The sequence below is a fragment of the Psittacula echo genome (assembly GCF_963264785.1).
Source record: "Psittacula echo genome assembly, chromosome: 30".
NCBI lineage: Eukaryota > Metazoa > Chordata > Aves > Psittaciformes > Psittacidae > Psittacula > Psittacula echo.
The window spans coordinates 1,360,654-1,375,974 of record NC_137765.1 but is presented as its reverse complement, the minus strand read 5'-3'; the positions used below and the strand labels follow the sequence as shown (position 1 = coordinate 1,375,974).

The 15,321-nt window shown below is 66.9% G+C and overlaps 1 protein-coding gene across 1 annotated transcript; it reads right to left on the bottom strand.

The window, feature by feature from the left end:
• Positions 1-4,289: 4,289 nt before the first annotated feature.
• LDLR (low density lipoprotein receptor) lies at positions 4,290-14,854 on the bottom strand (the record flags this gene model as incomplete). The annotated part of the gene is made up of 17 exons (XM_080636211.1): positions 14,748-14,854; positions 13,856-13,978; positions 13,300-13,422; positions 12,118-12,489; positions 10,647-10,769; positions 10,445-10,558; positions 10,229-10,348; positions 9,990-10,115; positions 8,824-8,995; positions 7,806-8,033; positions 7,615-7,733; positions 6,408-6,547; positions 5,609-5,750; positions 5,024-5,158; positions 4,866-4,934; positions 4,627-4,787; positions 4,290-4,316 (listed from the first exon to the last, which is right to left on the bottom strand). The coding sequence occupies exons 1-17, from the start codon at positions 14,821-14,823 to the stop codon at positions 4,290-4,292; spliced, it is 2,370 nt and encodes a 789-aa protein (XP_080492337.1). The 5' UTR covers positions 14,824-14,854.
• Between the last annotated feature and the right edge of the window lie 467 nt (positions 14,855-15,321).

Here is a 15,321-nt window from a genome sequence, read left to right as displayed (position 1 = left end):
GGGGCGTGGCCAGCGCGGGAGCGGAGCGGGAGGTACCGGAGCGGCGACAGCGCCGGGGGGCACCGGAGGGGGGGGGTTTGGGGGTCTCAGGGGTTCCCGGGCTCGGTTCGGCCCCACGGAGGCCGCTGATCACGGGGGGGGGGGGGGGCTTCCTCCCCCCAGACCCGGCCCCATGGACGCTGATCCCGGGCTGTGGGGCTGGGGGTGCCAGATGTGGGGCTGGGGGGTGCAGATGTGGGGCAATAGGGGCCGGGGGTTGTGGGGCCGGGGGATGAAGGGGCCGGGGCCGTGGGGCCGCGCTGGGGCCGTGGGGCCGCCGTGGGGCGGCTGAGCCGGAGCCGCCATCGCCCCTAATTGCTTCCATCTGCGGGCGAGGAGGCGCCGGAGAGGGAACAGCGGAGATGGGGGGGGGACAAGCCCCGGGAGCGCGGCCCTCGGCCCAGGGACCCCTCCATCCGGCCCCATGGCCCCGCTTACCGGGGGGGGGGACCCGAAGTCCCGGGCTTGGGATGGGCGGAGGCCCCCGGGAAAAGGGGAACTGGGGGGGGCGGTGTCCATGGGGCTGGACACGGGGATGGAGGCACAAGGGGGGTGATGGGGGGTCCCTGTCGCTGACCCGGTCCCCCCCCCCAGGCTGGGGCCATGGCTCAGGTCCTGCCTGCAGATGCGTTCCCAGGTGAGGGGCTGGGGGGTCCCCATTGGGGTGGAGGGGTCCCTGTAGCCATGGGTCTGATGGGGGGGGTCCTGGGTACCGTGGGGGCTTGAGGTCAATGGGGGGGTCCCTGGGTCCGCATTAAAGTGGGAGGGGCCCTGATGAGGGGGGAGATCACGGACTCCTGATGCTACTGGGGGCAGGGAGGGGGGCACGGCTGGGATACGGGGGTGCAGCTTCACTATGAGGGGGTCCCGCTATAGGGAGGTTCTGCTATGGGGGGGTCCCGGTACGGGGGGGTCCCGCTGTGAGGCCGGTCCCGGTTGCTCTATGGGGGGGTCCCGCTATAGGAGGGGTCCCGCAGTGGGGCCGGTCGCGGTTGCTCTATGGGGGGGTCCCGCTATAGGAGGGGTCCCGCAGTGGGGCCGGTCCCGGTTGCTCTATGGGGGGGTCCCGCTATAGGAGGGGTCCCGCAGTGGGGCCGGTCGCGGTTGCTCTATGGGGGGGTCCCCGCTATAGGAGGGGTCCCGCAGTGGGGCCGGTCCCGGTTGCTCTATGGGGGGGTCCCGCTATAGGAGGGGTCCCGCAGTGGGGCCGGTCCCGGTTGCTCTATGGGGGGGTCCCGCTATAGGAGGGGTCCCGCAGTGGGGCCGGTCCCGGCTGCGCTATGGGGGGGTCCCGCTGCGGGTCCGGTGCCGCTGTCACGGCGCTGCCGCAGGTCGCCGCCGGTCGGGGTCGGGAGCGGCCGTGGCGGGTCCGGGGGACGCGCGGTACACGCTGGAGACCGCCTACGGGTACCGGCTGGACCTGGGCTTCCTGGGCTACGTGGAGGCGATCGAGCAGGGGCTGACGCTGCGGCGGGTGCCGGTGAAGCGGCGCCTGCACCGCGCGTCCTGGGCCGGCGGCGGGGGCCGGGAGCCGGAGCCCCGCTCCCGGCCGCGGGCAGCGGGCGGGGGCGGTCCCGAGGAGGAGGCGCTGCGGGGGGTGCGGGAGCAGATGGCGGCGGCGCTGGGGCGGCTGCGGGAGCTGGAGGAGCAGGTCCGGGCCCTGCCCGCGCTGCGGAGCCGCCTCGAGCGGCTCCAGGAGGAGAAGCGGCAGCTCCTGGAGCGGCTCCGGAGCCACCGCGGCTGCGGCTGCGGCCACGGGGATGCAGCCCAGGACGGGGACGGCGGCGGCACCGGGGGCATCGCGGGCACTGGGATCGGCTCCGGCGTCACCGGGATTGACCCCGGCATCACCGGGGTCGGCTCCGGCATCACCGGGATTGACCCTGGCACCACCGGGGCCATCCCTGACACCGGGATCAGCCCCGGCTCCATCCGCAGCCCCGGTCAGGCGCTGGCGCCGCCGCGGGGCCGCCGGTCGGTGGCCGTGGGCACGGACGGGGCCGCGGTGCTGCCGGGGCGGGTGGCGGAGCTGGAGCAGCGCCTGCGCCGGGCACTGGAGGAGCTGCGGGAGGCCCGGGCCCGGCTGGGACAGCGTGAGCAGGACAGGGGCATGGGATATGGGTCATGGACACGGGATAGGGGATATGGACATGGAATAGGGGATATGGGTCATGGACACGGGATAGGGGATATGGACATGGAATAGGGGATATGGGTCATGGACACGGGATAGGGGATATGGACATGGAATAGGGGATATGGGTCATGGACACGGGATAGGGGATATGAACCTGGAATACGGGATATGGGATATGGGACATGGACACGGGATAGGGGATATGGACATGGAATAGGGGATATGGGTCATGGACACGGGATAGGGGATATGAACCTGGAATATGGGATATGGGACATGGACACGGGATGTGGGATAGGGACGGTGGATATGGGACATGGACGTGGGATGCAGGTTATGGGATATGGGACATGGACGTGGGACACAGGTTATGGGATATGGATATGGGATATGGAACATGCGATACGGGACATGAATATGGGATAGGAGACATGAGATCTGGGGGGCTCCAGCCTCACCCCCCCCCGTGTCCCCCAGAGCCGCCGCGTGACGCTGATGGAGCCGAAGGCGATGGAGACCCCCCCAGGGGGGGCAGCAGCAGGTGGGGGGGGAGGATGGGGCCGCTTTGGGGTCACGGGGGGGGGATGGGGCCGGTTTGGGGTCCTCTCACCCCCCTTCCCCCCCCAGCTCCTCCGATGACAGCGAGTACCATGAGGCAGAGCAGGGGTGAGCGCCGCACACGCGTGTGCGACACGTGACCCGCCCCCCTTGCACACCCATGCGCGTCACGTGACCGCTTCCATGTGTGTTCCAGCCACCCCCAGGCCCCCGCGGTGCCGCCGCGTGACGTTGCGTGACGTCATACGAGAACCCGGTGACGTCACAGGACACCCTGTGACATCATCACCCGGCATTCCCTCCCCACCCCCCCCTTTTTTTGTATGGCCCCCCCCCAATAAAGCACCTCCAGAGACCAGGACCCACAACCGGGGGCACTTGGGGGTCCCGGGGCGGGGGGAAGGAGGAGGCAGGACAAGGGAGGGAAATAAATAACCCCTGTATTGGTCCTGGGGGGCCCCATCGCGACAGGGCCCCCCCCCCCCCAAGGCCACTTTTTGGGTTCATTTTCACAGTTTTTGGTTCAAAGCAGCACCTGCTGCGTGTGCACGCGTGTGCTGGCATGTGCTGGCGTGCAGAGCCCGTGTGCACCACGGATGGCCCATGCTGAGGCGTGCGCAGCATCACGCACAAGCACCCGTGGTCCAGGCTGGCCATGCATGGCCACATCCAACTGTATCCAACTGTATCCAACCGCATCCATCCACATCCAACCGCATCCAACCGCATCCATCCACATCCATCCACATCGAACCGCATCCATCCACATCCAACCGCATCCAACCGCATCCATCCACATCCAACCGCATCCAACCGCATCCATCCACATCCAACCGCATCCAACCGCATCCAACCGCATCCATCCGCATCCAACCGCATCCATCCACATCCAACCGCATCCAACTGCATCCATCCACATCCAACCGCATCCAACCGCATCCATCCGCATCCAACCGCATCCATCCACATCCATCCACATTCAACCACATCCATCCACATCCATCCACATCCAACCGCATCCATCCACATCCATCCGCATCCAACCGCATCCATCCACATCCAACCACATTCAACCACATCCGTCCACATCCATCCACATCCAACCGTATCCATCCACATCCAACCGCATTCAACCACATCCATCCACATCCATCCACATCGAACCGCATCCATCCACATCCAACCACATTCAACCACATCCATCCACATCCATCCACATCCAACCGTATCCATCCACATCCAACCGCATTCAACCACATCCATCCACATCCATCCACATCGAACCGCATCCATCCACATCCAACCACATTCAACCACATCCATCCACATCCATCCACATCCAACCGTATCCATCCACATCCAACCGCATCCAACCGCATCCATCCACATCCATCCACATCCAACCGCATTCAACCACATCCATCCACATCCATCCACATCCAACCGTATCCATCCACATCCAACCGCATCCATCCACATCTGAGCAGGTCCAGCCCCGCACACGCATGGCCGTGCCCTGGCGCTGAGGAACACGCGTGACCACACGGTGCCAAGCTCAGGCCACATCGTTGTCATCCAGCACCTGGGGGGAGAACCAGGAGGGGTCAGGGCCCCATTGGAGCCCCCCCTGCCCCCTAACTCCCCATTGGAGCCCCCCCTGCCCCATAACTCCCCATTGGAGCCCCCCTGCACCATAACTCCCCATTGGAGCCCCCCCTGCCCCATAACTCCCCATTGGAGCCCCCCTGCCCCATAACTCCCCATTGGAGCCCCCCCTGCCCCATAACTCCTCATTGGAGCCCCCCCTGCCCCATAACTCCCCACTGGTGCCCCTCTCTGCCCCATAACTCCCCATTGGAGCCCCCCCTGCCCCATAGGAGCCCGGTGCTCACCGGGGGGGTCCGGGGCGCCCCCAGCCCCTGCCCCAGCAGCTCCTCCTCGTCGCCGCCGCCCTTGCGGAACACGGGGTTGCTGAAGCTGATGCTCCGGGTGCTGCGGCGCTGCCACCCCCGCCAGAGCCCGCGGGCACCGGCCCCGACCAGCGCCAGCGCCGCTGCGGGGGGACAGCGTCAGCGGGGACCCCATTGGCACCCATTGGGCAACCCTATGGGGACCCCCCCCCCAAACGTACCCAGCGGCAGCATCACCGCGAGCGCCGTCGATGCCGTTCTGCTGCCCATGGGACCCGCGGCACCGCTGCCTGCGGGGAGGAGGGAAGAGCCCGATGAGGGGCGGGCGTGGGGCTGGGTTATGGGGCTGGGTCATGGGGCCGGGCTATGGGGCCGGTACCTGCGGTGGCGTTGCCGGATGCGCCGGTGGTGTTGGGGGTCCCGGGGGTCTCGGTGCTGGCTGCGGGCTCCAGGCCCCCGCCATGGCCATGGGGGGGGGGCTGTGGGAGGGCTACGTCCACGGGGGCCAAGGGGGCTGCGGGGGGAACAGGGGTCAGGCGGGATGGAAACAGGGACATAGGGACATGGACACAGGGGGTGGACATGGGGACACAGGATGGACATGGATGGACATGGGATGGACAGGGATGGACATGGAAGGACATGGGATGGACATGGATGGACATGGGATGGACATGGATGAACAGGGGATGGACATGGATGAACAGGGGATGGACATGGGATGGACATGGATGAACATAGGATGGACATGGATGGACATGGATGAACATGGGATGGACATGGATGAACATGGGATGGACATGGATGGACATGGATGAACATGGGATGGACAGGGATGGACATGGATGAACATGGGATGGACAAGGGATGGACATGGATGAACATGGGATGGACACGGGATGGACATGGATGAACATGGGATGGACGTGCATTGACACGGATGGCCCCGGCTGTGCCGCGGTACCTGTGGGCTGCCGCAGGGGATGCACCAGCACCAATCCCTGCACCGGGAACCGCTCCTGGAGCAGCCGCTGCGGCCCCGGCTCCGAGTGCAGCCCGAGCCCGAACACGGCCCCGAGCCGGGAATCGCTCCAGTAAATCCGCTCCTGTGGGAATGGGGACAGGAATGGGGATGGGAATGGGGATGGGGATGGGAATGGGAATGGGGACAGGAATGGGAATGGGGAATGGGGAATGGGGATGGGAATGGGGATGGGGATGGGGATGGGAATGGGAAGGGGATGGGGATGGGGATGGGAATGGGAATGGGATGGGGATGGGAATGGGGATGGGAAGGGGATGGGAAGGGGATGGGATGGGGATGGGAATGGGGATGGGAATGGGAAGGGGATGGGGATGGGGATGGGAATGGGAATGGGAATGGGAAGGGGATGGGGATGGGGATGGGAATGGGAACGGGAATGGGGACGGGAATGGGGATGGGAATGGGGATGGGGATGGGAATGGGGATGGGAATGGGGATGGGGATGGGAATGGGGATGGGAATGGGAAGGGGATGGGGATGGGAATGGGGATGGGAAGGGGATGGGAAGGGGATGGGATGGGGATGGGATGGGGATGGGGATGGGGGTGGGAATGGGGATGGGAATGGGGATGGGAATGGGAAGGGGATGGGGATGGGAATGGGGATGGGAAGGGGATGGGAAGGGGATGGGATGGGGATGGGATGGGGATGGGGATGGGGATGGGGGTGGGAATGGGGATGGGAATAGGGCGCCATGGAGGGGCCGGGGGGGGCTCACCTCAAACACAGCGATGGCGAACGGCTGCACCAGCAGCGCCGGGTCCATCAGCACCGTCCGGCGCCGGCCCCCATCCACGTCCACGCTGGAGAGCGCGTGGAGCCGCGCGTCCACCCAGAAGAGGCGCCGCGAGGGCAGATCTGGGGCAGGGATGGGGGGCAGAGACGTGAGGAGGGGATGGGATGGGAATGGGAAGGGGATGGGAAGGGGATGGGATGGGGATGGGGATGGGAAGGGAATGGGAAGGGGATGGGATGGGGATGGGATGGGGATGGGAAGGGAATGGGAAGGGGATGGGATGGGGATGGGGATAGGGATGGGAAGGGAATGGGAAGGGAATGGGAAGGGGATGGGACGGGGATGGGATGGGGATGGGATGGGGATGGGATGGGGATGGGAAGGGGATGGGAAGGGGATGGGACGGGGATGGGATGGGGATGGGATGGGGATGGGAAGGGGATGGGAAGGGAATGGGAAGGGGATGGGACGGGGATGGGATGGGGATGGGATGGGGATGGGGATGGGAAGGGGATGGGAAGGGAATGGGAAGGGGATGGGAAGGGGATGGGGATGGGATGGGGATGGGAAGGGGATGGGATGGGGATGGGATGGGGATGGGATGGGATGGGAAGGGGATGGGAAGGGGATGGGATGGGATGGGGATGGGATGGGGATGGGATGGGGATGGGGATGGGAAGGGGATGGGATGGGATGGGGATGGGAAGGGGATGGGAAGGGGATGGGGATGGGATGGGGATGGGATGGGGATGGGATGGGGATGGGGATGGGGATGGGAAGGGAATGGGAAGGGGATGGGACGGGGATGGGATGGGGATGGGATGGGGATGGGAAGGGAATGGGAAGGGGATGGGACGGGGATGGGATGGGGATGGGATGGGGATGGGGATGGGAAGGGGATGGGAAGGGAATGGGAAGGGGATGGGAAGGGGATGGGGATGGGATGGGGATGGGAAGGGGATGGGATGGGGATGGGATGGGGATGGGATGGGATGGGAAGGGGATGGGAAGGGGATGGGATGGGATGGGGATGGGATGGGGATGGGATGGGATGGGGATGGGGATGGGAAGGGGATGGGGGTGGGATGGGGATGGGAAGGGGATGGGAAGGGGATGGGATGGGGATGGGGATGGGATGCACTGGGGTGGGATGGGAAGGGGATGGGACCAAGGCGGCACCGGCGCTCACCCAGGGTGATCCCGTTTGGCCACTCCACGTCCTCGGTCACCAGCGGCGCCGCATCAGAGCCATCGAGGCGGCTCCGGGCGATCTTGGCGCTGGCTCCCCAATCGGTCCAGTACAGGAACCTGGGGGCGGCGGAGCCGTCACCCCCTGTCCCCCCGTGCCCCCCCATCTGCATCCCCCCGTGCCCCCTGTACCCCTGCAGTGGGTCCAGGGCGATGCCGCAGGGTTTGGCTCCCTCCTCCTGCAGCAGCGTCCGGCTCCAGGCACCGCCGGCGTCCGCCACGGACACGGAGCCGAGCCCGGAGTCCGTCCAGTAAAGGTGGTGATGGATCCAGTCCACGGCAATGGCGTCCGGGGTCCCCGAGCCCAGCTCCACCACCGGGACCTGCTGGGGGGCATCGGCTGTGCCGGCCAGTGGAGACCTGCGGGAGGGGATGGGTGGGATAGGGGTGGGATGGGGATGGGATGGGATGGGGATGGGATGGGGATGGGATGGGGATGGGATGGGGATGGGGATGGGGATGGGAATGGGGATGGGGATGGGATGGGGATGGGATGGGGATGGGGATGGGGATGGGATGGGGATGGGATGGGGATGGGATGGGGATGGGAAGGGGATGGGGATGGGATGGGGATGGGAAGGGGATGGGGATGGGGATGGGATGGGGATGGGATGGGGATGGGAAGGGGATGGGGATGGGATGGGGATGGGAAGGGGATGGGGATGGGATGGGGATGGGATGGGGATGGGGATGGGATGGGGATGGGATGGGGATGGGATGGGGATGGGAAGGGGATGGGAAGGGGATGGGGATGGGATGGGGATGGGGATGGGGATGGGATGGGGATGGGATGGGGATGGGAAGGGGATGGGGATGGGATGGGGATAGGGATGGGATGGGGATGGGAAGGGGATGGGAAGGGGATGGGATGCACTGGGGTGGGATGGGGATGGGATGGGGATGGGATGGGAAGGGGATGGGGATGGGATGCAGTGGGGTGGGATGGGGATGGGATGCAGAGGCATCGGGGGGGATGGGATGTGATGCAGTTGGATGCAATGGGATGGGATGGGGATGGAATGGGATGCAGTGGGATGGGGAAGGGATGGGATGGAATGGGATAGGGATGGGATAAGGATGGGGATGGGATGGGGATGGGATGCGGGTACCGGGGGCTCCCAGGGGTAGATGACTCTAGGGAGACGCTCACCGGTAGATGCGTCCCCGGCCGAGGTCGGCCCAGAACACGGAGCCGTTGCCCACGTGCACGTCCAGGGCCCCGATGTGCTTGAGCGGCCCCAGCAGCCGCCGGTACCCGGCGCCGTCCAGCGCCGCCTCCCGCAGCTCGTGCCGCAGCGAGAACAGCAGCGCGGGGGGCGGCCCTGCGGGAGCCGGGGCTGAGCAGCGCCGCCCCGTGGACACACACGGAACCGCAGCCCCCCCATGGACACACACGGAACCGCAGCGCCGCCCCGTGGACACACACGGAACCGCAGCCCCCCCATGGACACACACGGAACCGCAGCGCCGCCCCATGGACACACACGGAACCGCAGCCCCCCCATGGACACACACGGAACCGCAGCCCCCCATGGACACACACGGAACCGCAGCGCCGCCCCGTGGACACACACGGAACCGCAGCGCCGCCCCATGGACACACACGGAACCGCAGCGCCGCCCCGTGGACACACACGGAACCGCAGCGCCGCCCCATGGACACACACGGAACCGCAGCGCCGCCCCGTGGACACACACGGAACCGCAGCGCCGCCCCGTGGACACACACGGAACCGCAGCCCCCCCATGGACACACACGGAACCGCAGCGCCGCCCCGTGGACACACACGGAACCGCAGCGCCGCCCCATGGACACACACGGAACCGCAGCGCCGCCCCGTGGACACACACGGAACCGCAGCGCCGCCCCGTGGACACACACGGAACCGCAGCCCCCCCCATGGACACACACGGAACCGCAGCGCCGCCCCATGGACACACACGGAACCGCAGCGCCGCCCCATGGACACACACGGAACCGCAGCCCCCCCATGGACACACACGGAACCGCAGCGCCGCCCCGTGGACACACACGGAACCGCAGCGCCGCCCCATGGACACACACGGAACCGCAGCGCCGCCCCATGGACACACACGGAACCGCAGCGCCGCCCCGTGGACACACACGGAACCGCAGCGCCGCCCCATGGACACACACGGAACCGCAGCATCCCCCCCATGGAGACCCCAACCCACCGTGGACGCCCCATGGAACCGCAGCGCCGGCACCCCCAGCGCCCCCCCATGGACTCTCCCCAGCACCAGACTTGGGGTGACGGGGGGTGAATTGGGGCCCGGGGGGGGGTCAGGACTCACCGAGCGCGCGGCAGACGCTGGTGCCGGGCTCCAGCCTGTAGCCCTCCCCGCAGTCACACTTGTAGGAGCCTGGGAGGTTGTGGCACCGTTGGCTGCAGGTGGTTGGGTCCTGGCACTCGTCAATGTCTGGGGGGGGGACACATAACGGGGGTTGGGGACAGCCCATAGGGGTCCCATGGAGGGGGGGTCGGAGTTGGGGGTCCCATAGTGGGGTTCTATGGGGGGGGGTCAGCACCCACCGAGGCAGCTCCGTCCATCGGGGCCCAGCCGGAAGCCATCAGGGCACAGGCACTCGTAGCCCAGGGGCAGGTCCCGGCACACGTGGGAGCAGCCGCCGCCATCCAGGCACTCATTGACCCCTATGGGGGGGGACGGAACCCATGGGGGGGGGGGCGTGGGTTGGGGGGACCCTTGGACCCCCCTGGATCCTCATGGTGGGGGGGTCCCAGCCCTACCGCACTCCTTGATGGGCTCATCCGACCAATCCCGGCAGTCGCGGCGCTGGTCGCAGACGCGCTCCATAGGGATGCACTCACCGGAGCGGCACCGGAACCCGGCACAGGCGGTCACTGGGTGGGGAGGGGGGGGGTCAGAGCACCCCCATAACGCACCCCACGGACCCCCCATGTCCGTCCCGTCCCCACCCGCCGCGCTCACCGTTGCGGCACTCGGCCTCGTCGCTGCCGTCGGCGCAGTCGGTTTCGCCGTCGCAGCGCCGCAGCCTCGGCACGCAGCGCCCGTCCCCGCAGCCAAACTGGTCCGGGCGGCACGAGACGGCGGCTGGGGGGGGGACACGGGGGGGTCAGAGCAGGTCGGTGCCCCCCAAGTGAGCTGCACCCCATGAGGGACCCCTCCCCCCCCCCCAACCTGCACCCCAAAACCTGTGCCCAGCCCCAAACGTGCACCAGGTGTTGGGGGGGAAACGGGGAGGAATTTGGGTGCTGATGGGGGTCAGTGGGGTGCAGAGGGGTCAATGGGGTTCAGGAGGATCAACGGGGTGCTGATGGGGGTCAATGGGGTGTAGATGTGGGTCGGTGGGGTGCTAATGGGGGTAAATAGGGTGCTGATGGGATCAGTGGGGTGCTGATGGGGGTCAATGGGGTGCAGGTGGTGAATGGGGTGCAGGGGGTTCAATGGGGTGCAGGGAGGTCATTGGGGTGCAGATGGAGGTCAGTGGGGTATGGGGGATCAATGGGGTGCTGCTAGGGGTCAATGGGGTGCTAATGGGGGTCAATGGGGGGCTGATGGGGGTCAGTGGGGGGATGATGGGGGTCAATGGGGTGCTAATTGGGGTCAGTGGGGGGCTGATGGGGGTCAATGGGGTGCTAATCGGGGTCAATGTGGTGCAGACGGGGATCAGTGGGGTGGAGGGGGTCAATGTGGTGCTAATGGGGGTCAATGGGGTGCTGCTGGGGGTCAATGGGGTGCTAATGGGGGTCAATGGGGTGCAGACGGGGATCAATGGGGTGGAGGGGACTCAAGGGGGTGCTAATGGGGGTCAATGGGGTGCAGACGGGGATCAATGGGGTGGAGGGGACTCAATGGGGTGCTAATGGGGGTAAATAGGGTGCTGATGGGATCAGTGGGGTGCTGATGGGGGTCAATGGGGTGCAGGTGGTGAATGGGGTGCAGGGGGTTCAATAGGGTGCAGGGAGGTCATTGGGGTGCAGATGGAGGTCAGTGGGGTATGGGGGATCAATGGGGTGCTGCTGGGGGTCAATGGGGTGCTAATCGGGGTCAATGTGGTGCAGACGGGGATCAATGGGGTGGAGGGGGCTCAATGGGGTGCTAATGGAGGTCAATGGGGTGCTGTTGGGTGTCAATGGGGTGCTAATCGGGGTCAATGGGGTGCAGATGGGGATCAATGGGGTGGAGGGGGCTCAATGGGGTGCTAATGGAGGTCAATGGGGTGCTGTTGGGTGTCAATGGGGTGCTAATGGGGGTCAATGGGGTGCTAATGGGGGTCAGTGGGGGGCTGATGGGGGTCAATGGGGTGCTAATGGAGGTCAATGGGGTGCTAATGGGGGTCAGTGGGGGGCTGATGGGGGTCAGTGGGGTAGGGGGCATCCCTGGGGTGCAGGCTGGGTTCCCGGGGTGCTCAGGGCGGTCAATGGGGGGGGGCCCGCACCGCATCCCCTCTCGTCGGAGCCGTCGGCGCAGTCCTCGCTGCCGTCGCAGCGCCAGCGCCGGGGCACGCACTCCCCGGAGCCGCAGGGCAGCTGCAGGGGGGGGCAGGCGCGGGGGGCGCGGGGGGGGCCGCAGCTCCGGGGCCACTCGTCGGAGCCGTCGGCGCAGTCGCGGTCCCCGTCGCAGGCCCAGAGCCGGGGCACGCAGGCCCCGTCGTGGCAGCGGAAGGCGTCGGCGCCGCACGGGGGCGCTGGCGGGCACCCGGCCTCGTCCGCGCCGTCCTCGCAGTCGCGTTCCCCGTCGCAGGCGAAGGCGCGGGAGACGCAGGAGCCGCTCCCGCAGCGGAGCTGATCCGGGCCGCAGGAGCGGGCGGCTGCGGGACACGGGTCAGTGGGGGGGGCACGATGGGGGCTATGGGGGCTATGGGGGTTATGGGGTGCTATGGGGCTATGGGGGCTATGGGGGTTATGGGGGTTATGGGGGTTATAGGGGCTATGGGGGTTATGGGGATTATGGGGGCTATGAGCGGGCTATAGGGGCTGTAGGTGCTATGGGGCTATGAGGGGCTTATGGGGGGCCTATAGGGGCTATGGGAGGCTTATGGGGGGGCTATGGGGGTTATGGGTGGGCTATGGGGGCTATGGGGGTTATGGGGGTTATGGGGGGGCTATGGGGGCTATGGGGGGGCTATGGAGGTTATGGGGGGGCTATGGGGGCTATAGGGGCTATGGGGGCTATGGGGGTTATGGGGGTTATGAGGGCTATGGGAGGGCTATGGGGGTTATGGGTGGGCTATGGGGGCTATGGGGGTTATGGGTGGGCTATGGGGGCTATGGGGGTTATGGGGGTTATGGGTGGGCTATGGGGGCTATGGGGGGGCTATGGAGGTTATGGGGGGGCTATGGGGGCTATAGGGGCTATGGGGGCTATGGGGGTTATGGGGGTTATGAGGGCTATGGGGGGGCTATGGGGGCTATAGGGGCTATGGGGCTATGGGGGTTATGGGGGCTACGGGGGGGCTATGGGGGCTATGGGGGTTACGGGGGCTATGGGGGGGCTATGGGGGCTATAGGGGCTATGGGGGCTATGGGGGTTACGGGGGCTATGGGGGGGCTATGGGTGCTATAGGGGCTATGGGGGCTATGGGGGTTATGGGGGGCTATGGGTGCTGTGGGTCACTCACGGCACTGCAGCTCATCGGAGCCGTCCTCGCAGTCGCGGTGCCCATCGCAGCGCCAGAGCAGGGGAACGCAGCGGCCCCGGGGCCCCCCGCAGCTGAACTCGGCCGGGGAGCAGGACACGGAGCCTGGCGGGGACACGGCACAAGGTGCATGGCACACACATGACACGCATGACACGCATGATACACATGACACACGGCACACACATGACACATGGCACACAGGACACGGTACGCGGTACATGGCCCATGGTACGTGATACATGGTACAAGGCACATGGTACACAACACACACAACATATGATGCACAGCGCACACATGACACACGGCACACACGTGACACACACACAACACATGGCACACAAATGACACACACAACACAGGACACGGCACAGACACGGCACACACGTGACACATATGACACACATGCCACACGACACATGACACACATGCCACATAGCACACACAGGACACACACGACAAACACGTGACACAGCGCACACATGACACACAGGTGGCACACAGGTGACACGTGACCCACGGCACCCCGGGCACTCACTGCAGGTCTCGGCGGTCTCGTCGGAGCCGTCCCGGCACTCGGCGCTGCCGTCGCACACCCAGGCGCTGGCGATGCAGGAGCCGTCCCCGCACCGGAACTGGCTCCGGCCGCACTCCCCGGGACCTGCGGGCAGCGGGGTCAGACCAGAGCCCCCCCCCCGGTACCGGGACTTTGCCATGGGAGGGGCCGGGTGTGACCGGGTGACCCGAGGCCACCTTTGCCCCCCGGTGACCCTGACGTGGAACCTGGGTGGAGCCCGGGGAAGAGGCTGGTTCCTGGTTCCCATTCCCGGTTTTCCAGCCCCATTCTAGGGGGTCCCAGCCCCATTCCCGGTTTTCCAGCTCCATTCACCGGTTTTCCAGCCCCATTCCCAGGTTTTCCAGCCCCATTCCCAGTTTTCCATCCCCATTCCCGGGTTTCCATCCCCATTCCCGGTTGTCCATCTCCATTTCCGGGTTTTCCAGCCCCATTCCAGGGGGTCTCAGCCCCATTCCCTGTCCCGGCCCCACCCGCAGCCCCGGTGGGCGTGGCCACCCCTCGCCCATGCCGGCGCGCCGCTCTCTCATTGGCCAGCGGGGCGTTTCCCCGCCGGGTGGCCAGTCCGCGATCCCGCCAATCAAAAGCGCGTCCGCCGCAGGGCGGGGCGTCCCGCGGGCCGTGATTGGCCCTTGGCGGCGCCGGGGGGCGGGGCCAAGCTTCCTTATCCCCGCCCGCCTCCCCTCCCTCCGCCCGCCACCGTGGGGGGGTCCCGGTGCACGGCGCCGGTTCCCCCTCCCCCTCCTTCCTTCACCCCCCACGAAGCGGACCCGGGGGGGCCGGGGGGGGGAAGGGGTCAGACCGCGTGGCGGGGCCGAGCCCCGGTCAGTCCGGATACCCCCGGTCCCCCCCTTACCTGCTCCCGGTGCCGCCGCCGCCGCCGTCCCGAGCAGCAGCAGCCGCAGGAGCAGCGCGGCCGCCGCCGGCCCCATCCCGGAGCCGCGATGGCGCTGGGCCGCGGCCGGTACCGGGGCCGGAGCGGGATCACGATCGCGATCGCGGCTCCGGTCCCATTTCAAGGGCAGCGCGGAGGGGGCGGGGCCTCGCGTGGGGTGATTTGAAACGGACCCGCGTCACCGGGGGGGCGGGGCCGGGCGGAGACACGGACCCGAGACCCCCCCCCAACGGCCCCGGCATCCCCCGACCACCTCTGGCCCCAAAGCCCCCCCCAGCCCCCTCCTAGACCCCCATTGAACCCCCATAGAACCTCCATGGAACCCCCCTCCAGCCCCCTCATAGACCCCATTGAGCCCCCATAGAACCCCATGGACCCCCTCCAGTGACCCCCCCCAGCCCCTCATAGACCCCATTGAACCCCCATAGAACCCCCATGGACCCCCCCAAGCCCCCCCCAGCCCCATCAATTGCACTGATTTCCTCTTAGCTTCGTTTATTACTGCTCGAAATCCAGTGACAGCGACAGGCGCCAG